Source organism: Rhinopithecus bieti, unplaced genomic scaffold (genome assembly GCF_001698545.2).
Source record: "Rhinopithecus bieti isolate Rb0 unplaced genomic scaffold, ASM169854v2 scaffold_15676, whole genome shotgun sequence".
NCBI lineage: Eukaryota > Metazoa > Chordata > Mammalia > Primates > Cercopithecidae > Rhinopithecus > Rhinopithecus bieti.
The window spans coordinates 1,800,409-1,828,003 of record NW_016809194.1 but is presented as its reverse complement, the minus strand read 5'-3'; the positions used below and the strand labels follow the sequence as shown (position 1 = coordinate 1,828,003).

Sequence of the window (27,595 nt, the reverse complement as noted above, 5' to 3'; positions counted from 1 at the left end):
GCAGGGACCACATCTCTGTTCCAGCTTGTTTCTAGCCCAGTGCAGCACTGTGAAGATCCTTAATAACATTTTTTAAAAGTTTGTATTAGAATTTCTTGAATTTTATTTTTCTTTGCTGACTTGGCAAGTGCTTTCTCCTCTGCCCATAACCCTTGCTCCTCCTTATTTCCTTGCTAACACCTACTCATCTTTCAAAGCTCCATGCCACTGTCTCCTTGAGGAAATTGTTCCTGAGCCCCCAGTAGGTTAACACACCAGACAGGCGAGATTCTCTGTCCTGCCCCAGACAAGGAGCCTTTGCTTTGCAGGGCTCCCCTTGGGACCCTCTCTTGCCAGGGGAGCCTCTAGAGAAGCCTTCTAGAAGGGCATTCCAGACTCAGCAGGCCCCAGCTCCCAGCCTGACAGACTGGGTGGGGGAGGGCCCAGCTGGCGGGCGAGGCTAGTTTGTCGATGCTGTGGAGAGCCCTAGGGAAATCAAGGTGAAAGGCAGCCGTGCTGCTAAGGAGGCCCACCCGTTTATCAACCAGCGGGGCTGGGGCCCGGCGAAAAGAGGCTCGGCTGCCAGAGGCAGCTGTGAGGTGGGAGGTCCACACCACTTCGTGGGCCTGGAGAGTGGGCTACACACTGTGCTGCCCGGGTTGCTGTGACAGCGTTTCCAACCTAGAATCCACCTAATTCTAGGTGACTGAGTTTGGCTTTAGAAATAGGGTCACTGGAGCCACAGGACTTGCTGACAGAAATCCCCCGCACTTGGCATTGGGCAGGGAGCCCTTAGGGGGTGAGGGACAGGCTTATTCAGTGGCCTTGGTCCAGTGGGCACACAGGGCACCGGCCCTGGGAGCCTCTGTCTCCCTCCTGCAGGCCAGGGTTGCCTCCTGATCGTGGGTTCCCGTCTGTCTCTCAGGCCCCCAGTCAGGGCCAGCCCAGGGGAGCAGGAGGTGCAGAGCACAACCAGGAGGATGGAGCCAGTGGGTGCCTGGAGCAGGGGCACAAAGAGGGAATCCACCCCAGGAGCCCAGCAAGGCACTGCAACTAAAGGGGTCCAGGGAAACATGCAGGGAGACTGCCGTCCCTCCCCCTCCCCAGCTGCCCCATAGCGGGGAGCGGCCTTGGCATCCCACCTGCTCCACATAGCGCCCAGGCCATCTGAGCAGAGTGAAGATGTCAAAGAGAAAACCTCAAATCGGATTGAGGCTCCTGCTCCCCCTTAATGAGGTTCATTATCTGCGGCTCTGATCCTTGTAAAACCCAGCAGGCCGGATTAGGGGCAGGCTCTCTAATCCTGGCTGACTCCTCCCCACCGAGTGGCCAGCCCTGCAGCTCTGACAAACAAGCTCTTCCTTCCTGGAGGAGCTGGAAGTAGGCAGGTGCAGACAGGCTCCTCCCTCGCCGGTCCAGGGCGTTGAGGCAGGAGCTCTCAGGGAGGATTGGGGCAGCAGGTGGCAAGGCTGCACATCCAGAGGCCTGTCCCCGTGCATGAGGAGGCCGTGGAGTCTGGGTGCAGACAGCTCTATGGGCAGTCTGTGGCCAGGAGCCATGTGTGCTGAAGGACATCGAGTCTGGCTGCATTCCAGGTGGGGCTGGTCTCCGTACACTCTGTCCAGACCTGGACACTAGGTCTCCAAAATAGCAAGTTAAAGAACACACCAATGCTTGCCTTAACAAAAATAATTTATTCCACACGCCTCCCAAGCAGTGGGTAGCGTGGGAATCAAGCATGTGTAAGGCACTGCCCCCTCCCTCAGACCCTTCTAACTTCTGCACACTGGAAGGTGAAACCTGGAGAGAGAAGACACTCCCTCCCTAGCTTCTACCCAGCAACCTCCAAAGATGAACATTTATCTTAGAGACCAAAATAAAAAAGGACAAAAGACCAGGCTCAGAGGGGGCAGAGCTCAACGGGCAGAAGCGAAAGCCCCCATCTTCTCCTGCAGCTAAGCCAGGGCCAAGGCACTAGAGACCCACATCCTTCCCATGCCACCAACTCATCAGGTCCCGCCAAGCAAGCCACTCACCCTACAGCCCAGCAACCATGAAGCCATGCCTCACCTGGGAGACCAGCACGACTTCCAGAAGCTTCTAAACCCCACCCTGAAGCCAAACCCCACCCAGGAGGTCTGAGGAGCTGGAGGCTGGCCAGGCACAGAGGGCTCGGGGTGGTCCTTCCTCCCAGGGTGCAAGGCTTCTTCATTGTCCGGAAGGGAGCAGGGTGGGCGGAGCCCAGCAGCTAGTGAGGAGTTCCATTCCAGCCCACCCAGCTCGGGGCACCCTCCTCTGGCTTCACTTGCCCCAATTTAGGGCCAAGACCAAGCAGGAGAGACTGAGGCTCCAGTGAGAATGAGGCAGGACTTCAAATAAGCTGAAAAACAGGAATGTGGTGCTGAGAGGCCAGGGACTGAGCTGCCCTTCGCCTGCTGCCCGGGGCTGCCCTCCCTGCGCAGCAGGGGAACCTAGACCCTGCTCCTGTCTTTTGTGTCAAAGGAGCTCTCTGTCCTAGCAGCCCCAAGAAGCTTCACTGGAGCAACTGGTTTTCCTGAATTTCCCACACTTCTAGGCCAGACAAGGAGCAAGGGGTGGGAGGGGAGGGAACGGGGTCACGGGGCTCGAGGAGCCTAACAGATGGCAGCTCCCTCTCCCGCCTCCTCCCCAGGTGGTTCAGGCTGCAGGGTGGCCAACATGGCCCTTCAGGGCCCTTATCTTGGCCCGGAAGTAGGTGTACATGGCCAGCAGGCCCATGAAGGACAGGGAGTAGAGCCCCACACAGAGGCTGATGTCCAGGTGGGAGAAGCCCCCTCCCAGCACCTGCAGCCACTGGCCTCGGCCCCGCCCAGCTCGGGCCTCCAGCTGGCCCTCAGGGATGTCGACCAGCTGCTTGGAGCTGCGGCCCACGCGCCTGACCTCCGAAGGGCCCCAGAGGTGGTTCTTCTCAGCCCGGGACTCGGCCAGCAATGCAGCCCCTGTGTCTCGCTTGCTCAAGTGCCACTGCCCACGTGGCTGCTCCCACTCCTTCCTCTGAAGCTCTGCCATGTGCTCAGGAGGCTCCTGGCCTGGTGCAGCTCCGAGGCCAGGGCGCAGCTTCGGGGGGCGACTTGCCTCAGGTCTCTCCACTGGCACATCTGGAGTGGTGTTTGCGGGGGACTTCATCATCTCAGGCTTCCCAGGGTCCAGAGTTGAATTCCGGCCTTCCAGCTCCAGGGATCCCATGGCCAGCTCTGGGGCGGCTGCCACATTCTGCGCCTCCCTCCGGGCGGCTGACCCAGCTGCAGGGAAGTCCAGGATGATGTTGCTGGGGGAGAAGTGGGCCTTGAGGAAGCGAAGGGTGGCTTCCACGTCCCACACGGGCACATCCAGGCGTTCATTGTGGCAGGCAGAACAAAGTTCACGGGGCGGCCACTGCACCTTGGGGAACTGGGGGTCCTCGCTGGGGGCACCTACAGAGGGAAGCAAACATAGGCTGGTGGTGACATCAGTCCCACCCAAAAGCCCAGACCACACTCCTCCACTCAGAACGGCAGCTTCCTCGTCTGCAGAAAGGGCTTGCCACTGCCCTCCCAGACAATGGGAAATGAGGAAATACAGATGACAAGCACTAGCCCACAGTGGGAGCTCAACAGATGGCAGCCTGGAGGAGGCGGATCCACCTACCCCTCAGCCCCGGCCCTCCCTGGTCTTCCGGGGAAGCATGAAGAGCGCCATCTCAGTCACTTCCCACTGTTGGCCAGACCCACTGTCCTGCTTTGTGGACTTTACAACCAGCTTGTATCCCAGAACCAGACATGGAAAAGGGCAAAAATACTCATTGTTTTTTTTTTTTTTTTTGAGATGGAGTCTCGCTCTGTCGCCCAGGCTGGAGCGCAGTGGCACGATCTCAGCTCACTGCAAGCTCCGCCTCCCGGGTTTACACCATTCTCCTGCCTCAGCCTCCAGAGTAGCTAGGACTACAGGCGCCCGCCACCACGACCAGCTAGTTTTTTTTGTATTTTTTAGTAGAGACGGGGTTTCACCGTGTTAGCCAGGATGGTCTTGATCTCCTGACCTCGTGATCCGCCCGTCTCGGCCTCCCAAAGTGCTGGGATTACAGGCTTGAGCCACCGCGCCTGGCCAAGAATACTCACTTTGATCTGTTTTGCAGTCTTTGGTTGGTCGGCTCATGTTTGTCTTTTTTTGCCTTTTTCCTACATTTTCCAAATTACAAACTGCGCAAATAGGTTACTTTGTCAATTCAACAGAAAATGTGTTTTACAGCAAGAGTCAGCCGCTCATGGCAATCCTTGCCTTTACCCAGCAGCAGCCCTCTGGGGTAGGGGTGGGCTCCAAGGGGTAGTTTGGGGGAGACCTGAGGGGTACTTGGAAGAGTCAGGATGCTGCTGGGGCTGCAGGCTGTTGGTACCCCAGATGGGGCCAGCCCTCTAGGCAACCTCTGGATGAGTCCCAGAGGGTGGGCCATGGCCACCAGCCCCTCACGCAGTGTTGCCCAGGGAATGCATCAGCCCATCCCTTCTGTAGAAGCACCTCTCCTAAAGGTTTTAATAGGGGGACAAGTTGTTGACTACAAGGAAGCAGGAGCAGCAGCAGCAGCAAGTGGCAAGCAAGTCAGAATGGTTATTTTGGGGAGGTGCAACAAGCAGAGTGGAGGGTCCAGTCATGAGTCATAGTGATCAGGCCTTGTGGAGGGGGCTCTCAGCTTGTGCCTGGTAATTCTCAGTTTCTTCTGAAAGAACCCCATCAGAGAGGGGAGGGAACCACCCTGCTTCTGGCCCCTCAGGGAGAGGGCCCAGCTCCTGGCCCTCCAGCAGCAGCTGGGAGCCTGATGAGGTCAAGGGGCTGAAGGGTCAAATGGAGCATTTGGTGGCAGGGGTGGGGTGGGGCAGGGGGAAGGAGAAGATAGGCACGTGTCTTCCTTTCAAAGTTAGATAGGAGGCCCCAGGAGGCCACAACCAAGTGCCTGCGCCTGCACCACCACCTGCTCCATTCAGCTCCTTTAACCTCGGCTCCGCCCTGGTCTCCCGCCCCTGGGAGGCTGTCACAGCCACGTGCACCACTCTCTCCCGACACACAGGCTGCCTCCTGTCCACAGATGGCTCCTTCCCCACCCAGCTCCCTGGAGTTTAATGTGTTTGCCTGTTAGAGCCATCAGACTCCTGCGCGGAAGGAAAAGGAAGCACCGTAATGAGGGAACGCAGAGGGCAAGGCTCCCTCCTGGAGCCGGTACCTGGTATTTCCAGGAAGGACCTGGTCTCCTCCAGCCCCTTCTCTCATCAGACCCTTCCCAGGGAGAGAGAACCCCAGCTCCCTCCACCCTAGCAGTTTGAGTAAGGGGCCAACAGCCAGAAGGCAGAGCAGGGGAGGCGGGAGAGGGACCCCAGCAGGCTAGAGAGGGGCCCTAGAGCAGGGAAAGTGAGCAACGGCATGGGAAGACCAGGGTCTTACAGTGTTAAAGCCTTGGTTTCCTCATCTCGAAAATGGGGCTGATGATACTGGCACTGGTTAACAGGGCTGGGCTGTGACTGAGGGGACAATGAGCGTCCCTTCCCCAACTTTTGGCCTAAGACTCCAACATATCCTCACCCTGTCGTCTCCCACAGGTGACTCCAGCCTTAGGGATGGCCCTTCCTTACCTGCAAGGCGAGCGTTGACCCTGTTGTGGCTAGACCAGAGCCAGAGGACAGCGGCGTTGGGACTCCCCACCCGGTGCATGGAGGCAGCAGCCATCTGCTCAAAGTGGCCAGCGCAGTCTCGGCAGCCAAAGAAGTAGTGCACATAGCCTCGGATGGCTGGGAGGACCTCCTGGGCCTTGGCTACAGGGGAGAGGAGACGCCATGCACCAGCCCTTCAGGCTGCCAGTCCCACAGCCGTTGCCTCCCCAAGCCACCCTGCTGTCCCCCACCCTGCTGTGGCCACCCCTGCACAGGTGCCACACACCCCAGCCTATGCCAGCAGAGGCCCAGTGTCCCCTTGTCTACTTCTCTACCTGCCAGGGTCACTTTACAGGAGACCCCATCCCCCTTAAACTCCTAAACCTGGATCCCCTTCCCTGCCACTCACCTGGGCGCTTGTCACTCACACCCAGGATAAAGTCCACACTCTTTGGCAGGACACTCGGGCTCTTTGTGACACTGGTGGGAGAGGCCAGCAGGGGCCACAGGGCCACGCCCTAGCCCCAGGCCCCTCCTCCCTGCCCACTCATGCTGCCTGTCTGACTTGCTTCCACCATGCCTCACCTCCCTCTGGCTTGGACCTGGCCTGCGCATGCCGTAATCTGTCTCCCTCTCTCCTCGCTTTCCCCTTCCACTCCCCCCACCCCGCCCACCCACTGGGCCCTCTGGACTGGCATGAGCAAAGGCCTGTTAACCAGCCCCACTTTCTTGCTCTAACTGAAACCAGGCTCCCCGCCGAAGACACCACTCCTACTCAAACACGCCCCTCCTAAGTCCTTCACCCTCAGGCTCCAGGGCTGCTGGTGCCTGCCTCCAAGCTCACTCCTTCCTACCGCAAACCTCCCCGGCCTTTAGAAGCCAATCTCCCGCTTTTACCCCTCCATGCAGCAGGACATTGACACCCTTACTCTTTTGTCACTCCTGGCAAGGTGAGACCCACAGCAGTCCATGCCTGCCTCTCTCTCTCCTCTGCCTTCTCAGCTTGGTCTTCCGCATCCAGCACAGGTGCCCACCTCCCCACCACAAGGCCTCACTACACGGCCCTGGCAGTCTCAGCCTCTGTCTCCGCTGCTGTTCGGGCTGCCCCACTCCTCACCTCCTCCAGGATTTCACTCTCGTTAATGTTTTCTTTCTTTACTGTGTCATCCATTTCTCCCCTGATAAGGGATCATTCCAACTGGGGAAAAGGATGATCATAAAGAAGTTCCCTCTAACCCAGTCACACCCCAGTTCCTGCTCACTATCTCCAGAATTTTGCCTCCTGGTCTCTCTTCAGCCAAATCCAACCAGGCCATTACCTCCACTACGCCACTGACACAGCCCTTGCTAGAGATGTCCTCATCTTGCGCCACCTCCAGCAGCCCTGACCCCAATGACTACACCTCTGTTTGAAACACTGGACTCTGGGCCCCCCTGAAATCACCATGGCCTCTTCCTTTCAGCCTCCTTTGCTGGCGGTTTGATGCTCAGGGCTCAGTCCTCAGCACTCTTCTCTACCTCCCTACTAGGGAGCTCATCCAGTCCCATGGCTTGAGCTCTGATGCTACTAACGACTAAAAGCTGATCTCTCTATCCCAGACCTCTCCCTGGAACTCCAGACTCAGCTGTGCACACCTCCATTGGGAGGTCTATTGACACAAAGTGGGCCATTGATTCCACCCTCCCACCTCGAGCCCCTGACTCCTCAGCTTACAGGACCGTCATCCACCAGAGGCTCAGGCCCCACAACCCGGGAGTCCACCTGAGTCCTGCTTCCCACATACCCTTCCTCCAATCTATCAGTAAGTCCCTCAGCTCTGCCTTTAATATATCGCCAAATCTGACCACTTCCTCCAGGGACACACTGACAACCCTAGTCCAGGCCCCACCACCACTGCTGGGCGAGCTCCGCAGCTCCCTCCTCGGCCGCCCTGCCTCCCCCTGCCCCACAGGTGCCCATCCTCCACCTTTCTAAAGTGTCAACCGTCTGTACTTCCGTTACTCTCCAGTAGCTTCTCAAAATGCCAACACCAACCTCCAAACCCTGCCCTCACCAAGGCCTCTGAGCCCTTGAGTGCTCACCTCTATCCCCGGCCTCTCTCTGCAGCCTTGCCTCCCTCCCTCCGGTCACAGCAGCCTTCTTTCGGTGCTGCCCACACACCAGGCTTGTCCTCTGCACCTGCTGCTCCCTGGCCTGTGCTACGGGCCCAATTATGTCCCTCCAAATTCCTATATTGAAGCCCTAATCCCCAGCCTCTCAGAATGTGGCTGTATTTGGAGACAGGGTCTTTAAAGAGGTAATGAAGGTAAAATGAGGTCATTTGGGTGGGTCCTAATCCAACAGGACTGGTGTCCTTGCAGGAAGAGGAATTCGGACATGGATTGGGAGAGGGACAACTGCATGGAGACACAGGGAGATGATGACCGCCGCCCAGCCAAGGAGAGAGGCTTGAAGAAACCAGCCCCGAGACCTCTGCCTTGCACTTCAGTCTCCAGAACTGAGACAACAAACGTCTACTTTCTGAGCCCTAGCCTGACATTCGTCAGCACAGTCCAAGGACACCAATACAGCCTGGGAGGCTCTCTTCCCAGATGTCCCACACTGCCTCCTTCTCTCCACCTGGGTCCCAGCACCGGGCCCTCCACAGGGAAGCCTTCCCCAGACCCCTCTTCAGACAGCACCCGCTCCGGCACTGCTGTGCTTTGTCTTCCTCTGCGTTCGTCATCATGGCTGAAACCATCCCTCTGTGTCCGTCTCCTGCCACTCAGATACTGGCCCTGGGGGGACAGGGACCTGTCCCATATGCTGCTGTGTCCCCAGCACCTGCAGTGCCACACGGCATGGTGGAGAGGCTCCATACACACTGGCTTCCCACACCACTGTCTGGCAGTTCCTCTGATTCGTGGGGCTCTGCACAGGCTGCTCCCTCTGCTGGGATGCTCCATTCGTGGCAGAATCCCTACTCACCCATCACCCCTCAACTCATCCCGTGAGGCCTGGGGCCCCTTCCCAATGGCGTCGAGCCCACCCTCTCTTCACCCCCACATCCTTCTCTCTGCCATGGCCCCAGCCCTGGTGCACTGCAGGCCTCTCTGTCCCCGAGCCTCACACTAGAGGTCCACCAAGAGCAGGCACTGTCACCCTTTTCACCCATGTATCTATCCTCCAAGCCAAGTCACAGCCTGATATAAACCTGATTTCCTGAATCAGTGTGGATGTGTAGATTGAATTGGATGTGCATCCTTTCAGTCTTCAAAAGCAGGTGTGGGGCAGCGTGGCCAGAGAGGATGGTGGTGCAGTTTGTGGACAATACGAGGCAGTGGGGGAAATGTGTTTCCCCAACTTCCCCCAGGAAATTGTTTTCCAGTGGGAAGCACAATAAAATTGCTCAAAGTGCCTGCTATGTGTCAGCTATGTAAACTGTGAAATACACGTTTCTTTCTTTGTTAAGAGTATAAAAAAACAGAATCACAAATTTTTCATGAAGACTGAAAGCAAAGCAAACCATAAGCCCGGAGAAAGCCAAGGAGAGGCCTCAGCCCCAGAGCTTCTGGGGCTGAGGATAGGACTGGGTGAATTCCCAAAGTCTGTTCCCTCCTGGGATCGGTGCTATTCTGGCCATGTGGGGCTACCTGCAGATACAGCAGTCCTGCCGGAGGCCCAAGACTGACTCTCCCCATCCTCTGGCAGTCGGGAGCCAGTGGGGCAATTCAAGGGAGATGCCCTGCTCCCTCTCCCCTTGGAGGGTCGAACAGAGCAGGATCGGAGGCACAGTGGGGTGAACAGACCCTGGACGTACCTGCTTCCTGTGAGTGATCTACATTTTGCCGAGCTGCCTGCACAGTCAAGAAGTGGAAGAGGACCCACAGGGAGCAGGGAAAGCCCCGGAAATGTGGCTCACTCCCCTGGCAGCCAATCCAGTTCACCTTCTTGGCAAGAACAGCACCCTAAGGGACACACGAGTGTGAGTGCACATATGGAGAACGAAAAGGATGCGAGAGGCAGAGAGAGAAGCTTCTAGGAGACAGAGCCCTAAGACAAATGAGGTCCCTCAGTCTATCACCTCAAAGGTGGCATTTCTCTTTTACCAGCTCCACCCACTGAAGCAGCAGCAGACCTAAAAAGCTGTGACCCAGATCAAGTTGCATTCTGTTCTAGCCTCACCTTCCCCAGCAGTAAAACAAGGGGGTTATTTCTGAGGTCCCTTCGAGATTTGACACCCTATAAGTCTATTAGGATTTACACCTCTGCTGGCTGCAGTGACCCACTTTTGCAAACAGCAGCATGAGCAGGAGCCCAGAAGGTGCCCTGGAGAGGGCCAGGAAGGCCATGCTGAGCAGCAACCCACGCTAAGAGGCAGCACAGGTGTCTCACCAAGTTTTCATCCCAGCCCAAACACTTACTGGCTGCGTGATCCCAGACAAGTTGCTTAACCTCTTCAAAGTACTGTTTCTTCATCTGCTAAATGGGGAGAATATCTACCTTCCACTAACGTTATGAGGATTAAATGAGATGTGTGCATAGACAGCTCAATCAATAGTCATTTATTAATTATTAATGGAAGGACCCAACCAAGATCACTGACTCCCTGGTGCAAACTGGCGAAGGAGGTTGGAGATAACAGGGTTAACCCCTTGCACTCTCATAAATATGAAAGATGGAGAGATCTTTATTTGCTTCCCATACTCACCTCTTTCCTGTCATCCAGGGCAGTTTTAAAGAAACTGTAGGGAATTTTATTTCTCTTCTGCCTCTTGAGCCATTCATTCACGGAGTGCAGGAAGTTCTGGACTAAGGGCCGGCCAGGGAAATACTGTGGGGAGGAACAAGCGGAAGCTGGAGAGTGGAAAGCAATTCCCCAAGTTCCCCGTCCTGCAGATGGTAGGAAGCTATGCAGAAGCAGGCTGGAGGGGCGGGGGGGGGGGGGTGGGGGGGATTGTGGAAAGTTCCAAAACCACCAGGAAAACATTCTAACTAAGACACAAATGTGACTTCTGTACTACCTTTGCTCTGGGACACCTGGTAAGGCTAGAAGATGGGGAAGGGAAGGTGCTCACTCTAAGTGGGGTGGGGTCCTGGAAGTCTCCCTCTCTCACCCCTCAGGCTCCTGTGCAGCATCCCCCAACCATGTGCCACCACTGGGAGGAAGGCTGGAGCACTTGTGCCCCTTGCCAGGGCTGCTGGGAGCCCTGGGCCACACAGTCCTGTCTTTGGGTGGTCCTTAGATAGAGCTGACTTGCCAACTGACTGGCCAGCTGGGTTAGGTGGGCACGAGACCTTTCATTTGGATTCCATGGGCTGCCAATGAGGACCAGCCAGGCCAGGGGCTCAAAGCCAAGATCCAGATCTTGATGGTAACTCCCAGTGGTCTCTGAGGAGCATGAAAAGCTACTCTGACAATAAGTCAACTCAAATCTGATTAGTATCAGCACTTTAAAACCACAAGGACTCCCGGGAGGAGGATGTATGTGTGTATGTGTGTATGTGTGTGTGTGTGCGTGCACATGCACAGCACAAGGGGAGGAGGGCAGGAGAAAGAGGGGCGCAGTAGCGAGCTGGTCAGATAAAACCACAAGGCTGGCTGAGGGGATGAGGACCCTGAGAAACTCACAACGAAGACAAACATTTGAGAGAAGGGTACTGGAGATATGAATGGTAACTAAACAGGAAAACCTGCTAACAGATCCATTCCTCTGAGAAAGCCATTAAATAGTCCTATCAAACGTTGGGCTGGACACCTTCCCCCAGAGTGAGAAGTGGCCGGAAAAGACCATGCTTTGACACGCGCCCTCCTGGTGAGCCCACGCGGGCCTCTGGGACTCACACACAAATTTACAGCTTGAAGTCAGCACTTCTCACTGACCTTCGCCATCATCCCGACTTGGAAACTTCCCCTTCTAAGGCGACAGTGCCAGAAGGAAGGATGAATTAAGGAGCTCTGGACAACTGGGAGCAAGGAAACTCTGGCGCCCACACGCCACCCAGTGGCCGCTCCCGCCAGCTGCTCACAGGAGGGAGCACGGGCCAGGAGAGGCAGGGTAGGAGGGCACAGCCAGGACATGTAGAGGGCCTCCTGACTGACCGGGCACCTGCAGGGCTGGCAGCTCGCCAAGGGGAGCCAGCAGAGTGTGCGCTCGCATCCTTAGGTGTTCGGGCCTGCGAGCACCGGGCACTCGGTGGTAATGGGCATGGGCTGGATGCGAGTGGGTGTGGCTCCCTGCCCAGCCCCTCACCAGCTGGAGGACTCTGGCAAGGTGCTTTAGCTCTCTGGGGCTTTGTTTCACCTTCTATGAAACGGAGATCACACTAGAAGCCTGTGGAGTCTGCTCTGAGAAACCAGATGAGGAGCTAATATACAAAGAACACTGCAGGCACTGGCAGGGCTGAGGAAGCGGTAGCTGCTAGGATACTACTCTTCAGGAAGAAGCTACCCAAGCACGGCAAGGACCAGAATACTCCACGGACCCCAGGGGATGTGCGGGCAAAACCCAAACAGAGGGTCTCCAGGCCTGTGCCCCAGGTGCCTCCACTGCTACTGCTGGGCATCCCCGGCTCCCTCTGTCCTACACCCCACTGCCAGCCCTGCCCTCTCTGAGGCCCTACAGGCATCTTCATCTCAGGCTCATTCCCAGCCCTTGCTGAAGGCGGAGACTCAGCAAGCACGGAGAGGGTGATGCTTAAGCCTCTACCCAGCTCAGGGACCTGTATCTCATTCTTCCCCCCATACTGGCTGCAAACAGCCCCACTGGGGACAAAGAAAGTAGCAGGTTTGAGCACCGCTGAGAGATGCGAGCGGTATACAAGCCGATCTTACTGGGGTGACTCCTTTGGAGGGTACCGGACTAGGGTGGTGGGGTGTCTGAGGCATGCCGGGAAAGCATGCTGGGGGCTCTCCCTCATGGGTCAGGAGGAGGGACCGTACATGGGACCGTTCTGGACTTTTCCCCTCTGAGTCTCTAGGCTGACAACCCCAGGTCTCTGCACTGTGAAGACCAAACAGCTCTCAGCCTTGGAGGAAAGGTCTTTATTATGGCAATGGACTGAAGAACAAGGCTCTTTCTGCATGGGACTTCTGTGAGGGGCCAATGACTGTCCTACCTTAGGCTGAAACGTCCCTGTCAGGCCCTCTGTGTCACCATGCATGCATGTAACCAAGCCAGGGGGTCAGGACAGGGAGGTGGAAAGAAGGGATCGGGCTGGCAGAAAGTTCCCAAGGAGAGGCATAAATTACCCTGAGGGCAGCCCCAGCTTCCTGCAGACCCGCACTGAGGAGGGCGGGCTCAGATCCGGGCCCCAGGGCCAAGGGAGGCTGAGCCCACAGCCAAACCCGAAGCGCCCACAGCCACATCTGACTCAGCAGTACTGAGCAGCAGAGTCCCGGGTTTCCAGCAGGGATGCGCCGGCCAGGATCTGGAACCAAAGGGAAGGGGGCAGAGAGGGAGTGGCACCCACCTCTCACCTTCAGAGAGGAAGGAGTACAGGCTCAAGGCCTGACTAGAACACCTCCGGGCTGGCAGAATGAAGGCATGGCACTTGAGCTCCCTGGGCCTCTTAAATCGGGGTGGACAAAATAAACCACCCACCTCACAAAGTAGTTAAGAGGATTAAATCCTAGACAAACATCAGGTCCTCAATAAATAGGAATTACCCTTTGTGGAGTAGCCGGGCAAACTATAAAGGAATAAGGAAGGCATGGCCAGGGCCAGAGATTGGGTCAGACTGGGAGGAAAGCAAGGAGTATCAGAAGAGCATCCTCTCCTTCGCTAGGGTGTCCTCGGGGTCCTGCTTTTCCACTGACCACGGCAAGGGGTGGGAAGCCACACTGGGGCTCTGACTGAGGACTCAGGCAGGCAGAGCCACAGTTGCCGAATCAGCTGGAAATATCCCCAGGTGGGAAGCATGGGCCCTGTGTCCCACCCACACTGCTGCATGCGGCAGGGTTGTCCTTGGCACTGTGCGACTGGTGTGGGGTATGGCTGAGGCTGGAGGGTAGCAACTATGGTGGACAGGGAGAGCTGTGGGTCCAGGTGTCCAGCCAGACCATGGGCTTCTGGAGGGAGGGGCTGACGGGGTGCCCAGCTTACAGGAATGCACACTGACCATCTGTGGAATTGCACAGACAAGGGAGGCCATGGCCCTGCTCACCTTGGCCAGCACTGCCACAAACTTTTTCAGGGCCACCAGACGCTGCCCTTCCAGGACCGGGAACCTGCCCACTTCTATCCGCAGGATGTAGTGCAGTGCAGATTCCAGGTCAGCCATGTAGATCTTGGAGCTGAGGACCCAGAGGGAGGGAGAGAGAGAAAGGGGTATTAACCATGGTGCAGGGGCTGCAAGGAGCATCCAGGGCTAAAGGGAGAGAAGAGGGGTACTGCTGATGGTCACAGTCTTGTAAGTTACCACTGGTTTCTGCCAGAAATGTGCTGTGTGACCTTGGGTAAATAACCTAATTTTTCTGAGCCTCAATTCCTCCTCTGTAAGATATGAATAACAACACATTGCTCACAGGTAAGCTGCTGAGAAGATCAAATAAAAACACAAATGTAAAAAACTCTCAGCAGCTCCTGGCAGGGAGTAGGAGTTTTCTCTCTACAAGCCCACAGCCAGCCCCTCCCGCAACTCACTCCTCAGGACAGCTCTGAGCCAAGCCCACTAGACACAATCAGACCAGCAGGTTCAAACACATGACATGGTCTGGAAAAACTGGGCCCTCTCTGAAAGTCCAGGGTTTAGCTGCCCACCAAGGCTGGGAAATGGGGGCTGGGGCACTGGGGCAGCAGGGAAAGCAGGGCCTGTGTTTCTTTCAGGGCTGATGTGCTCACAGCTGCTAGACCTCACGTCTCAGATGGGCCCATCTCGCACCTCTCCGCAGCCCTCAGGGAAGGGACAGAGGCTCCATGCTGGCTGCTCTGCCCCGGGCCCATCATGCTGGGGTCCAGGCTCAGGGTTCAGATGGCAGGGGCCAGGAAAGTTGGCTGCCTCTTCCCCTGTCTCTTGAGACCTGGGTTCTGGCCTCAGTTTGACCGTGAGCTAGTTCTGTGAGCTTGGGCAACTCAGTTGACTTTCCTGGGCCTCAGTCACCTCACCTGTAAAACACATGACTCGCTCCTGCCCCTGCTACCTCCTGAGGTTGGAAAGAGCCAATAAGGTCAACTAACGGCGTACGCACTGTGGCTGCCTATGCTCTCCCTCAGGGCAAGGTCTCCTCTGTGCTCCACTTTGGTGTCCTTGGGCCTCAGTTTACCTCTCCATTCATGTGCCCTGCCTCCAGAAGTGGCCCCATGACTGAACGAGGTAACACATGGAAGGTGCCCAGCACAGAGCCTGCCACATACACCAGCCCAAGCTATTACAAGTACGTCAGTGGTTTGCATAATCATAATGACTGAATGATTACAATGATCATTCATAACGACGGAATGATCGTAATGATCACATCATCTCTCACTCTCTCCTTCTCCCTTGATCTACTAAAAGTCTCTCCATTTGGCACTTTCCACCCTTAAAGTCCCTCATGCTAAGATGCAAAGTCCTTCTTGCCATCACCTTTCCCCCACTGTCTCATGCATCCCCTTGTGAGGGGTGCCGTCCTGACCAGCTCTGAGAAACCTCATCAGACGTTTCCACCTGGTATGCAGCTGGTACCAGTGCAGGAGGTCTACAGCTCTGTCTCACTGCCCAAGCACAACAGAAAAGCCAAGGAGCCTCAGAGAGAAGAGCAGCGCTCTCATGCTTACGATTGTGGACACACACACAGGAGACCTGAAAAGACAGTGAGCTCACTGACACCACAGGCATTCAAGCGAGCTTGGGTGCCTTCCTAGAAGGGATGCCGTAGGGTCTGCACAAGCAGGGACTGCGTCTGCCTGTACATATCTGCATCCACAGTGCCTAGCACATAGTGAGTACTCAAAAATATTGACTGCAGAAATAACTGCTTGGATGGGAAGTTGGTCTGGAGGCCTCAGAGTGTCCTTCCATGCAGATTCCCTGTCTGTGAGTAGAGTTAAGCTGAAGGAGCATGGGCATGGAAGGTGTTCATTGCCTCGTGAAGGATGGCTGGCAGTGCCAGCCAGCATTCCCCACAGTCAGCCCTAGTCCCGCAACAGACACCAGTGGGACCACAGCTAAATGCCGCTCCCACACATCGAAGGCCCCTGAGCATGTCCAGCCCCCAGGGTGGGGGACAGCCTGGCTCAGAATGTACACACTAAGCGTATGACAAGGAAGAAGAATGAGCAAGAGGGTGTGGGTGTGAAGGTGTGGTGGTCTGTGATCAGAGGAGGGAGAAGATGTGAGGAGAGCCGGGTGTGGCCTTACCGATCTGCAAATTTCCAAACAGTGGGAGCTATCTTGTTAGCAGTGGTTGGTGCAACTGTGGTCTGGGCAGCCTCCCTGGTGAGTCCTGAGAGCCTCTGCAGGTAAGCGGTATAAAAGGACCTGGATTCCATGAGCCTGTGAGGGCACAGAACCAGGGAGGAGAGGCAGTGGGTGCAGAGAACAAGATTAGAGCTAACCAAGGTCAGAAGAGGAAGCAGGGTGGCTCATCAGACAGAAGGTTTATTAAATATATGAATGAGATTCCACCTTGCCCTCTGTGAGGCCAGAAGATGACACCCAGGCCTCGCTTTAACCTTTCTAATCACTGCACATGCTCTGGAAAGCCTCTTTGACACCAGCCTGATGTCAAACCTCACCTGGTAAGGCAATTGGGCCTGAGAATTCCCCCAGTGGCCCTCTGGCTCCAGGTAGGGCATGGAGAGGCACAGGACAGCCTGGTGCCCACGGACAGGAACGGCAGGGTGTGACTCCCTTCCCCAAGGACCCCGAGGTTCAAAATGGCAGCTGCCCTTCCATAAGCCCGCCCTGTGGTACTGTGAGTGACATTACACCCTAGGAAGTCCAGGGAGTTTGATACGGATTTTTAAAAAAAACAGGTACCAACAATGACAAACAGCCTCAGAATTCTCTAAATCTTTTTACAGTCCTTTTGGTTTCTTTCTTTTTTCTGACAGGGAGGAGTCCTCTAGGGCAGGAGATACCTCCTGAGCACATATCCTTTCTAATCCACAGCTATGGCCCCTGCAGAGAGAGACGCCAGGCCCAGCAGCAGCATGACGGCTGCCCCGGGGGAGCTGGCATGGGACGCACGGCTTCCTTCCACTCCACCATCCTGGCCCAGGGTTTCTTAGTGAGCAGATGGCTCGGGAGGCAGCATCGTCACAAACAATTTTCCCCTCCACCAACTCTGAGAGAGGAGACAATGCCTTCTCTCCCCACCAGCACTGGCACTTTCTGGGCCCGCCCGGAAAGTGAGCACCTCCCTGTCCTCGGTGGCATCGTGCCTCCTGGGCCCTCTAGCAGGTGACTTGGGCCAGGGTGAGGCTGAGTGGCCACCCTGCCCGGCACCGTGTGGGTCGGCACTGAGGGCCCCGAGGAGCACCTCACCAGGCACCACAGGCAAGCCTTGCCTCCCTGGCCCAACGCTCCTGCCTGCAGGGCCTGGCTAACATCAATCATCTGCCCAGGGAGGGCACCAAGGCACCATCTGGTGCCATTAACGGGCCATTCAGCAGTGGGAGCCTGGCAGAGGGGCTGAGGCCGGCCTGATTGTTTTCTCTCGGCATTTTGGAACTCGCTATTGTCTGGCTGCTAATGAACTTTTCTGCAATTAGAAAACCAAAGGGAGGGAGGGTCAAGCATATTTGAGTGCTTGCTGGGCCTGTGGCCTGCCAATGAGTCTGCCTGCGAACAGAAGAGGGTGGGGAAGAAGGCCAGGGCTGTGGTGGGGACATAATGGGGGTGCAGACAACACTGCGTGGGGCGGGCTGAGGCCTCTGAGGTCTCTGAGCTGCGGAGCAGGGTCAGGGTTCCAGGCCCAGGCTCCTGACGGTGGAGGCACTGGCCCCGCAGACAGCAGACTGCAGTTTCTCCTGCGGGGGACTCCTCAGAAAGAACATGTTAGCCATTGTGAAAGGTGGGCAGCCCCTCTGGGCAAGAAGGAAGGATGAGCACAGGGAGGGAGAAGAGGGGACGCCAGGAGACAGGATACTCACACGGGGACTCGGGAGACAGAGCCGTTCCGGAACAGCAAATAGCAAGAGGGGAAGTCAGTGACACCAAACTTTCTCACCACATCGGCCTCTGTGTTCAGCACCCTGCGCACCGTCACGCCTTTGTGCTGGGACAGGTCCAGAGCCACCTGCAGGGACAGCAGGACATCTGGGGGCCAGGCCACTGGGTGGAGGGAGCCAGGGCTGAGTCTCAGCTCGGTGCCCTGTGAAGGCACCCAGATGGCAGCTGTGCTCCTTCCAGACTCTAAACCCACAAACAGTGGGCCACAGTGATGCACGAGAGACACTCGCCATCAACGGCAGCTAGCCGGTAAGTAACAAGTGCCAACCACCACCCAGGAGGGGAGGCCTTGAAGCTGTGCACACCACACACGCTTTAATCTCCTACCACAGTCCCAACTGGGTAGCATTTTCTTTCTAATGAAAGCAATTTGTAAAAAGCACAATAAAATGTGGTTTCATTTTAGTTCTTGTTTGTTTTTTGTACTGAGCCAGCACGTTCTTGTCCTTAAGACCTTCACACCCCAAGATCTGACTGCTCTCTGATGTCCAGGATTCCCTAGGGCCTTCTCATAACATTTTTCTAAAAGGAAAATATCCCTTTAGAAATTACTAATCATTGTTTGTTTGAAATATCAATTGTTGGGGCAAGAGCAGTCTTCCTTATGGAAGCTTGAGTCACAGATGTTTAAAGAACTGTGATTTTATTGCGTCCAAATACATATGGTAACAAATTTCATGGTTAAGATACAAACAAAATAAACCTTTGGAACTGGGTAAACTTCTAAACAGCAGGCTAACTCTGAGCCCAGTATATGCAGCAGTCAGAGGCGCCCTTTGGTCCATGTGTATAGTTATAAGATCTGAAAACGTTTCTTAACGTGGGGCTCTCTGAAGGCAACAAGAGGCCTTGTTGAGAATGACAATGTCTCCACATTAGAAATGGGAAGAGAAGTTCTGAGCATAATCAGGCCATCTGCAAATGGCAGGCACGAGCTTCTGTTACTGACCTCTCACGCCTCACCATGGAGCAGGTGGCGCCCCCTAGCCTTTATTCTTATATTTATAAAGCTTCCTATCTAGACTCCAAATTAGAAAAATACACTTCTCAGTCATCATTTTTTTTTAAAGAAATAAGAGAAAGCACTAGCTAACATGTATTGTGTAGGTATCACGTAGTATCCACACAGATCGCCTCATTTATCTTCAGAGAAACACTGAAATAGCAACTATTCTCAGGAGACTAAGAGATGCGGCGCTGTACACTACGGTCGCCTGCATTGGAATCCTGGCGCCACTGCACCGAACCACTACCTGACCCAATTTCCTTACTTGCAAAATAACAACAACAACAATAATAATACCACCAACCTCAGGGGGGCCGTTCTGAGAATGGAAGGGGTTAATTTTACTAAAATGCTGTAACAGTGACTAGCACATAGTAGGTACATAAGTGTTTACTTAAAAATAAAGCTCCCGGCCGGGCGCGGTGGCTCAAGCCTGTAATCCCAGCACTTTGGGAGGCCGAGACGGGCGGATCACGAGGTCAGGAGATCGAGACCATCCTGGCTAACACGGTGAAACCCCGTCTCTATTAAAATACAAAAACTAGCCGGGCGGGGTGGCGGGCGGCTGTAGTCCCAGCTACTCAGGAGGCTGAGGCAGGAGAATGGCATGAACCCGGGAGGCGGAGCTTGCAGTGAGCTGAGATCCGGCCACTGCACTCCAGCCTGGGCGACAGAGCGAAGCCTGCCCAAAAAAAAAAAAAAAAAAAAAAAAAAAGCTCCCAGGCCGGGCTTGGTGGCTCACGCCTGTTATCCCAGCACTTTGGGAGGCTGAGGCGGGCGGATCACGAGGTCAGGAGATCGAGACCTTCCTCACCAACACGGTGAAACCCCGTCTCTACTAAAAAATACAAAAAAAATTAGCCTGGCGTGGTGGCGGACACCTGTAGTCCCAGCTACTGGGGAGGCTGAGGCAGGAGAATGGCGTGAACCCGGGAGGTGGAGCTTGCAGTGAGCTGAGATCACGCCACTGCACTCCATCCAGTCTGGGCGACAGAGCGAGACTCTGTCTCAAAATAATAATAAAAATAAAGCTCTGGTTGGGCTCAGTGNAGCTTGGCTCACACCTGTAATCCCAGCACTTTGGGAGGCTGAGGCGGGCGGATCACCGAGGTCAGGAGATCGAGACCTTCCTCACCAACACGGTGAAACCCCGTCTCTACTAAAAAATACAAAAAAAATTAGCCTGGCGTGGTGGCGGACACCTGTAGTCCCAGCTACTGGGGAGGCTGAGGCAGGAGAATGGCGTGAACCCGGGAGGTGGAGCTTGCAGTGAGCTGAGATCACGCCACTGCACTCCATCCAGTCTGGGCGACAGAGCGAGACTCTGTCTCAAAATAATAATAAAAATAAAGCTCTGGTTGGGCTCAGTGGCTCACTTCTGTAATCCCAGCACTTTGGGAGGCCGAGGTGGGCAGATGACCTGAGGTCAGGAGTTTGAGAACCAGCCTGATCAAAATGGTGAAACCCCGTCTCTACTGAAAATACAACATTAGCAAGGCATGGTGGCACACGCTTGTAATCCCAGTTACTTGGGAGGCTGAGGAAGGAAAAACGCTTGAACCTGGGAGGTGGAGGTTGCAGTGAGCCAAGACAGTGCCACTGCATTCCAGCCTGGGCAACAAGAGTGAAACTCCATCTCAAAAAAATCAAAATAAATAAATAAAGCTCCTATCTTGTAGCTGGAGAAACGGAGGCTTAGAAGTGAAACCATGCCTCCAGCTCACACAGCTTGCCTATGTCTGAACTGTGCTACAAATCCCAGCTTAGTGTGGCTCCAGAACCTGGGCCCTTAGTCACTGATCCCATGCTGAGCACCCCTGTGTGGACACGGGGCACTTGGCTCCAACCACTGGGACCCCTGCCTGTAGGTACTCAAGGGACTGTGGTGGAAGGGGAGGGAGAAGAACTGATTCCAATTACAATTTATCACCTCTACGTAACACGCATGACCCCAGGCATGAACTGGGACCCCAGAGGGTCAGGCACTCCTTCAGCCAAGCTGTCTTTCCCCTCCCTAACCCCTGTGCCTCCCCTCTCAGGGCTGAGAGGCCTGGAGACAGCATCCGGCTTCAGCTCAGACTCTCAGCTATGCTTGATGAGTTTCAGCAGCAAAATCACTCAGGCCGACAGGGCAGTTTAATTTCATGTCTACTCTCACGCCTGTCTCCCTGCACTGCCTTGGAGCATCTCCCGTGCACTGGCACATCCCACCTTTGCAGCTGGGAAAAGCTCACAAATGGACTACGGAGAAGTCCATGAACCAATGGCAGAATGGTGAGCTCTCTGCGTTAGGCGAGAGGAATGAATCTTTATAAAGCACCTACTATGTGTCAGCTGCAATCCAGGCCCTTTACATAAACTGCTGCATTTGACTCTCCCAACAATACTATGAAGAAACGTAAACATCCCTGCTCTCTAGACAGGGCAGTGCAGCCGGAAGCGCCAGGGAGCTGGCTCACAGACACCCCACATGAGACAGAGCAGCACCTGGGTAAAGGACCCCATTTCCTCCGGTGGGGCTAGTGCATCGCTAATGCTCCCTCCCTTCCAAATAGTTCACTCCAATCCCATGGGGTGGGACATTATGGAAACAACATTGGCTTTGGAGCCAGACAGACCTGGTTCAAAGCCTTCTTCTACCAAGTTACTAGCTGTGTGATCTTGGGCATTCTATTTGATCACCTTCATTAATTTTGGGAATTAGCAGCTACATGTGTCAGCAATCTGGTCCAATGCTCAATAACAGCAGGTGTTATATTTGGTTTCCACGAAGGAGATAAGAATAAACAGAAAGGGTTTTAAATGCGAAGGTCCAGCCCCTGCACTTCCCATGGCTCCCAGCAGAGGTCAGGCCAATGCTAGGCTAAAAGACCCAGGCAGCCATCACCCTAGAATTGGCAGGAAAAGCCCTCTTCCCAAACTGGGGCTCTCTCCATGGCTATCCAGGAATTGCAGGGAACTTCAGGGCAGCTCACCTCTCTACCCAGGTAGGAGCCTCCCTTTTCAAAGATCAGGGCCAGGTACTCTTCCTTGTTTCTCGCAAAGAATCCATCAATCTCCTCCAGCCTGCAAGAGACAACTCTGGCAGTCACTCTGCACAGCCAGCAGAAATAAGACAAAACCGCTGGCAACGCCTGCTGGTGATGCAGTGCTGCTGGTACGGCCATCCCACCCTCCTCCACTTCCACACAGAGCCCTCCAAGGGAGACAACCAAACCTTTAGTCCCAAAGGATGTTGCCCTTGTTATCTAACCCTGGCTCTTCATCTGACCTACCTTGGGTGCTTGGTTTTGCTTTTGCTTCCTGTCTCTTTTAAGAGTCAGGAGTGGGCCGGGTGCAGGGGCTCACACCCATAATCCCAACACTTTGGGAGGCTGAGGCGGGCGGATCACCTGAGGTCTAGAGTTCGAGACCAGTCTGGCCAACATGGTGAAAGCCCGTCTCTACTAAAAATACAAAAATTAGCTGGGTGTGGTGGCAGGCACCTGTAATCCCAGCTACTTGGGAGGCTGAGGCAGGAGAATCACTTGAACCCTGGGGGTGGAGGTTGCAGTGAACTGAGATCGTGCCATTGCACTCCAGCCTGGGCTGCAAGAGCAAAACTCTGTCTCAAAAAAAAAAAAAAAAAAAAAAGTCAGGAGTGGGTAGGAGGCTGTGCGGGGAGGGGGACTGGGAAGGGCTGCTTTGAGACCAGTTGTCTCCATGTGCTGGGGCAGGCCCAGGCTGACTGGATGTGGTTTTTATTGGTCCCCTGAGAGCTGGGGGTATTAGAACCCAACAGCTGTAAGTCTAAACTGTGACAAGTCACGACCAAGTGGGAGATGTGCTCTTTCGTTCCTAAAGCAGGCATTAAACAGGAATGAAAGAATCAGAAAGCTTTGGGTTCAGGAGACCTTAGGAGCCATCTATATATCTAACCCAATCTCCTTACTTTAAGATGAGGAAACTGAGGCCCAGTTTCCAAAACAAAACAAACGAAAACATGGCACTGATGCTGAAGCCCAGCCCGTGACAGTCCAAATGGATATGACAGACAGGTGATCACCTGAGTGCACCCCACTGGGGTAGAGGGAAGGAGGCACTGAGCCTTTAGGGCGGCATCAGGTAGCCAGCCTTTCAGACCGCTTCCCTAAGCTGGCAGAAAAGCACGACCTACATGCAGGCCAGTACCCCTTTTCCCACTCCCACCCTTAGACTTCTGAAAGGGGCAGTTCACTTTTCATCACACATCTCTGCCTCCTTCCTAAAGTTCTTCAAAAGGATAGCTTTGGGCTGGGTGCGGTGGCTCACGTCTGTAATCCTAGTACTTTGGGAGGCCGAGGCAGGAGGATTGCCTGAGCTCAGGAGTTTGAGACCACCCTGGGCAACATGGTGAAACCCCATCTCTACTAAAAATTAGCCAGGCTTGGTGGCAGGCGCCTGTAGTCCCAGCTACTCGGGAGGCTGAGGCAGCAGAATCGCTTGAACCCAGGAGGTGGAGGTTGCAGCAAGCTGAGATCGTGCCACTGCACTCCTGGCCTGGCCAACAGAGCGAGATTCTGTCTTCAAAAAAAAAAAAGGATCACTTTGAGAGACCTTGGCAGGTTTGCTCGATCTGTTGCTTTTGAGATACCCCATTGAAAATGTGCCATGAGGGATGTACGTGTGTGTGGAAGGAGGGAGATGGAGACACAGTCATTGAGAAATGGAAGAAGCAAGGGCCAGGACACAGGCTGACATGGGTGTTTTCTGGAGAGACAGGGTCTGGCTGCAGAACCCCAAACCACATAAATACTATGCTGCATCCAGGGTCCTCTGGAGGCCCTCTGGAGGATGGAAAATTGGGAACAATGACAAAGGAGTCATTGTGAGTTGGATTCAACCCCAACTGACACTTAGAAACACAATCTCTCAGCAGGGCCATGTCTCTGAGAGCATCTGCACACAAAATTTTAAGAGAGCCTCTGTGCACCAACAGCGGCCTCGTGAGGCCTTCTTAGCACCTGGGGCCTCCACTGTGTTCAAGACTGGGCATGGATTTGTTCCTTCTTGGCAAGGGTCCTCTGAGGTGGGCATTATCCTATCTTGAGTTCTGATCCAGAAGTGGGGGGCCTAGTGTTTTTAATCTAGCTGCCTCCTTCTTTGGGAGAGTATGGGCAAGACCCCATGGACCTTACTGTCTTCATTTTCCTGGAAAAGAGGCAAGCTGGGAAGCTTGCCTAGTCGACAGATACAGAGCACCAGCCACTGCACCTGACGCTCTGCCGTACAGAGAGTCAGGGGCCACCCCCATGCTCCAGGCATAACCACCTTCTCTCCACCTCCCCTCCATTTCCCTTGAAATATTTGATCTCCTTTCTCCTCCTCATGCCATTCTGACTCTCAGTGGCCTTTCCGGGAATAGAGCATGTGAAAACCTGCTGTGTCCGCCAAACAGTTTGAGGGCAGGAGGCAAGAAACAGCAGCAGGTACAACCTGGAGAAACCCCACCCATCTTTTCCTTCCCACCTGGTGGGATGGATCCTTGCACCCATCAGTCAGCCCCAGGAAAACAGGGCTCTTCAGTAGGACCTGCGCGATAAGAAGCCCACCACCAGCCATCAGCTGCCACTTGGTTCTGGAGTAGCTCCAGCAGACTGGGGTGGGAGCCCCACAGGCAAAGGCAGCAAGGAGAATAAACTAGGGTCCCCGCCCTGCTGTTCCCACTGCCCTCTCACTCCCAGGCCTGGGATCCTGGCCCACGATGCACTAAACCTGCCCCAGCCCAAAGTACTTGGCAGGCTCCAGTGGCGGACAGGCTGGGGGCCACGTGTCATGATGGGACTCCAGGGCGTCAATGAGCCTCTCCCGCAGCGTCTGCACGTCAGCACCAGCCACTGTAAATGAACACAGGCGTGAGCGGGGTGTCAGGAGAGCAGAGCTGCTTCCACAGCACACTTGCCACCTTCACTCTCAGAAACAAAGGGCTGAGGGCACAGCCAGCTCTGACAGAGACAGACGAGACATCAGTCCTTCCCTGTGCTTGAGGGGTCCCCCTGTGGCCCCAAGCAGTGCAAGGACACCCACCCCTCAGACAGGAAAGAATCTCTCAGAACTGGGAGCCATCAGGACATTCCCCAAGGGCTCTGGTCTGCTCTCTGGGTACCAACCCCATTGTGAGAGGAGAGCTCTTCTGGGAATAGGGTGCCCATGCCCTGACCCTAGGGCCCTGGATACGTCCAACCTGAAGGGCTTCTTCAACCTGCCTTTCCCTAAGGCTGACTGGGAGGACAGTTTTAGGAAGACACAAGTTAGACTTCCTGTGGGGAGCACCTCACCCTCGACCCTGCTGACTGCCAGGGCTTTCTCCACCCCAATAGAAATCCAGGTGAAGAGGGAGGTTGGGGGAGGAAGATGCTAACAGGACAACCAGAGTCGGGCACCCACCTGGAAATACTGCTCCCGAGCCGTTCTTGGAAAAGGCCTTGAAGAACTGGAAGCAAACACACGGGTGGGCATCAGTGATAGATAGTGGCCAAGAGTGCAGCCACTTAGGCCTGCTCTGAAAATCTGCCTACTTACTCAATGCGGCAAATCACTTCATGTTGTTGAGACTGTTTCTTTTTTTCTTTCTTTTTTTTTTTTTGGTGACAGAGTCTCACTCTGTCACTCAGGCTGGAGTGCAGTGGCATGATCTTGGCTGACTGCAACCTCCGCCTCCCGGATTCAAGGGATTCACCTGCCTCAGCTTCCCGAGTAGCTGGGACCACAGGTGCCCGCCACCATGCCTAATTTTTTTTTTTTTTTTTTTGTATTTTTAGTAGAGATGGGGTTTCACCATACTGGCAAGGCTGATCTTGAACTCCTGACCTCAAGTGATCCACCCGCCTCAGCCTCCCAAAGTGTTGGGATTACAGGCGTGAGCCACTGTGCCCGGCCGAGCCTGTTTCTTCATCTGTAAAATGGTGAGTTGGGGGGAGGTTGCTCTAGGAGCTGGACACTGGCTCCCTCCCGTTACCCTCCCATCCACCCCTCAGAAGCATCCAGGAATCCTGTGGGCAGCAGCTCATACACTTTCTTCCACGAGGGCCATTTCTGGCTAAACGTGGTGACATGCACCTGTATCCCAGCTACTTAGGAGGCTGAGGCAGCACAGTACCTAGCATGTAATTATTGACAAATACTCATCGTATGGATGAGTGATGAAGTACCATTGCTGTTTTCCTTTGCAGACCCATCTGAAAATATGAAGTGCAGGCACTTCCTACATCCCTTGGGAAATGTCAGCTTGCTTCTATGTCAACGTGCCCTTGCTCCTTACTTGGGAAAAGGGGCTTAGAGGCTGGTGTGTCTGTCCACTGAGAATTCCCAGCCCGGCACAGCAGACACAATCAAGGAAGGGATCTCCAGAACAGGTCCTCTTGAAGGGAGAGACTGAGTCGCTGGAAAACATGCCTTGCTACAGACTAGCTGATTTAACTCATCACTTTGTCCTCTTTTCCCACGTACATGACACCCCAAGCCTAGTCTATCACCTCCTCGGGGCACGAGGACAGAGAGAACAGAGCCTGACTCCTGGCATTCGGGGCTTCTGCCCAGGCGGCAACACAGCTGCCAAGGCTTTTGCCTGCGCTCTTCCAATTCAGGAAGGAACACAGTTGAATTGTCCTGGAAGCCGGCCACTGAACTGCCTAGGGGAGAGCCTGCAGGCTGGGAAGAGGCTTCTTCCTGTGGGATCCTAGCCTCAGGGACACTTTTCACTACCTTGGGCTTCTGCCTCCAACAGCCAAACACTGGTTTCCTTCTCCCTCCTTGGGATAGAGCTGTTTGGCCTTATCCCAAGCTGGTGGCTGAGAACAGGCCCTGGGCTCTGGCAGACCTGGTTCAAGGACTGGTTCTGCTTTGCTCTTGCTGTGTGACCTTAGGCAATGCATCAACTGCTCCGAACCTTCGTGTTCTCATCTTTGAAATGAGGATGACGTCATCTACCTTGAAGACTTGTGAGGATTCCATGACCACACACCTAAAGTGCTTAGCACAGTACCTGGTGCATACCACAAGGAACCGGTAAATGTTAACTGCATCATCATCACCCACCACCAGCATCCCCTTCCCTCCTTCATACCTTTTAAACACTAGGAACCATGATCAGCTAGGACTTGTTTGTTACAGCCATTTGTAGGCAGAAAATCTGGAAGCCACCTGCTACCCTCTCCCACATGAGGAACAAAGGCTGCACAGAAGCCACCTGTCTCTCTCCATCTGCAACCTTCTGCTCCCTGTGACCTCCCCTGGGCACTTACTCCTGCTCACTGCTTTACTCTCTCTTTTCAAAACATTAATACAAACTTTTATCATGGATGAAAACCATCCACTTATACATACCACACATATTTAAATAGTGTTCTTTACAGTTATTTAATTTTATTTGCCTAATACAATTTGTTATTCTAATACTTAAGAAAATGATCATAAATTTCCTTGATTATGAGATCATATTGATAATGTAAGTTCCAGTATTTATGCACTGATACTTTTTCATAAACAAAATTGAAGATACATCTATTTGAGGTTTGGTTTGCCGACAAATAATAAACCAGGTCAGGTGCAGTGGCTCACACCTGTAATCCCAGCACTTTGGGAGACCTAGGAGGGAGGATCACTTGAACCCTGGAGTTCAAGACCACCCTAGGCAACACAGTGAGGCTCCATCTCTATAAAAAGTTAAAAATTAAAAATAAGCCGGGCACGGTGGCCCAAGCCTGTAATCCCAGCACTTTGAGAGGCCGAGATGGGCGGATCATGAGGTCAGGAGATCGAGACCATCCTGGCTAACACAGTGAAACCCTGTCTCTACTA

General features: G+C 54.5%; 1 protein-coding gene across 2 annotated transcripts in view; it reads right to left on the bottom strand.

The window, feature by feature from the left end:
• Positions 1-1,653: 1,653 nt before the first annotated feature.
• QSOX1 (quiescin sulfhydryl oxidase 1) overlaps positions 1,654-27,595 on the bottom strand; it is a 44,512-nt gene continuing 18,570 nt past the window's right edge. The window contains exons 3-13 of one of the 2 annotated variants that reach the window (XM_017888816.1): positions 25,184-25,229; positions 24,531-24,633; positions 21,754-21,844; positions 17,694-17,839; positions 15,958-16,092; positions 13,783-13,912; positions 10,328-10,450; positions 9,437-9,584; positions 5,619-5,798; positions 3,094-3,431; positions 1,654-2,359 (exon numbers count right to left, since the gene is read on the bottom strand). In XM_017888816.1, coding sequence (XP_017744305.1) covers positions 2,351-2,359; positions 3,094-3,431; positions 5,619-5,798; positions 9,437-9,584; positions 10,328-10,450; positions 13,783-13,912; positions 15,958-16,092; positions 17,694-17,839; positions 21,754-21,844; positions 24,531-24,633; positions 25,184-25,229 — 1,449 coding nt within the window. In that variant the 3' untranslated portion in view covers positions 1,654-2,350. Of the gene's footprint in view, positions 3,432-5,618; positions 5,799-9,436; positions 9,585-10,327; positions 10,451-13,782; positions 13,913-15,957; positions 16,093-17,693; positions 17,840-21,753; positions 21,845-24,530; positions 24,634-25,183; positions 25,230-27,595 lie in introns of both variants that reach the window. The other variant, XM_017888815.1, reaches the window with a different exon arrangement.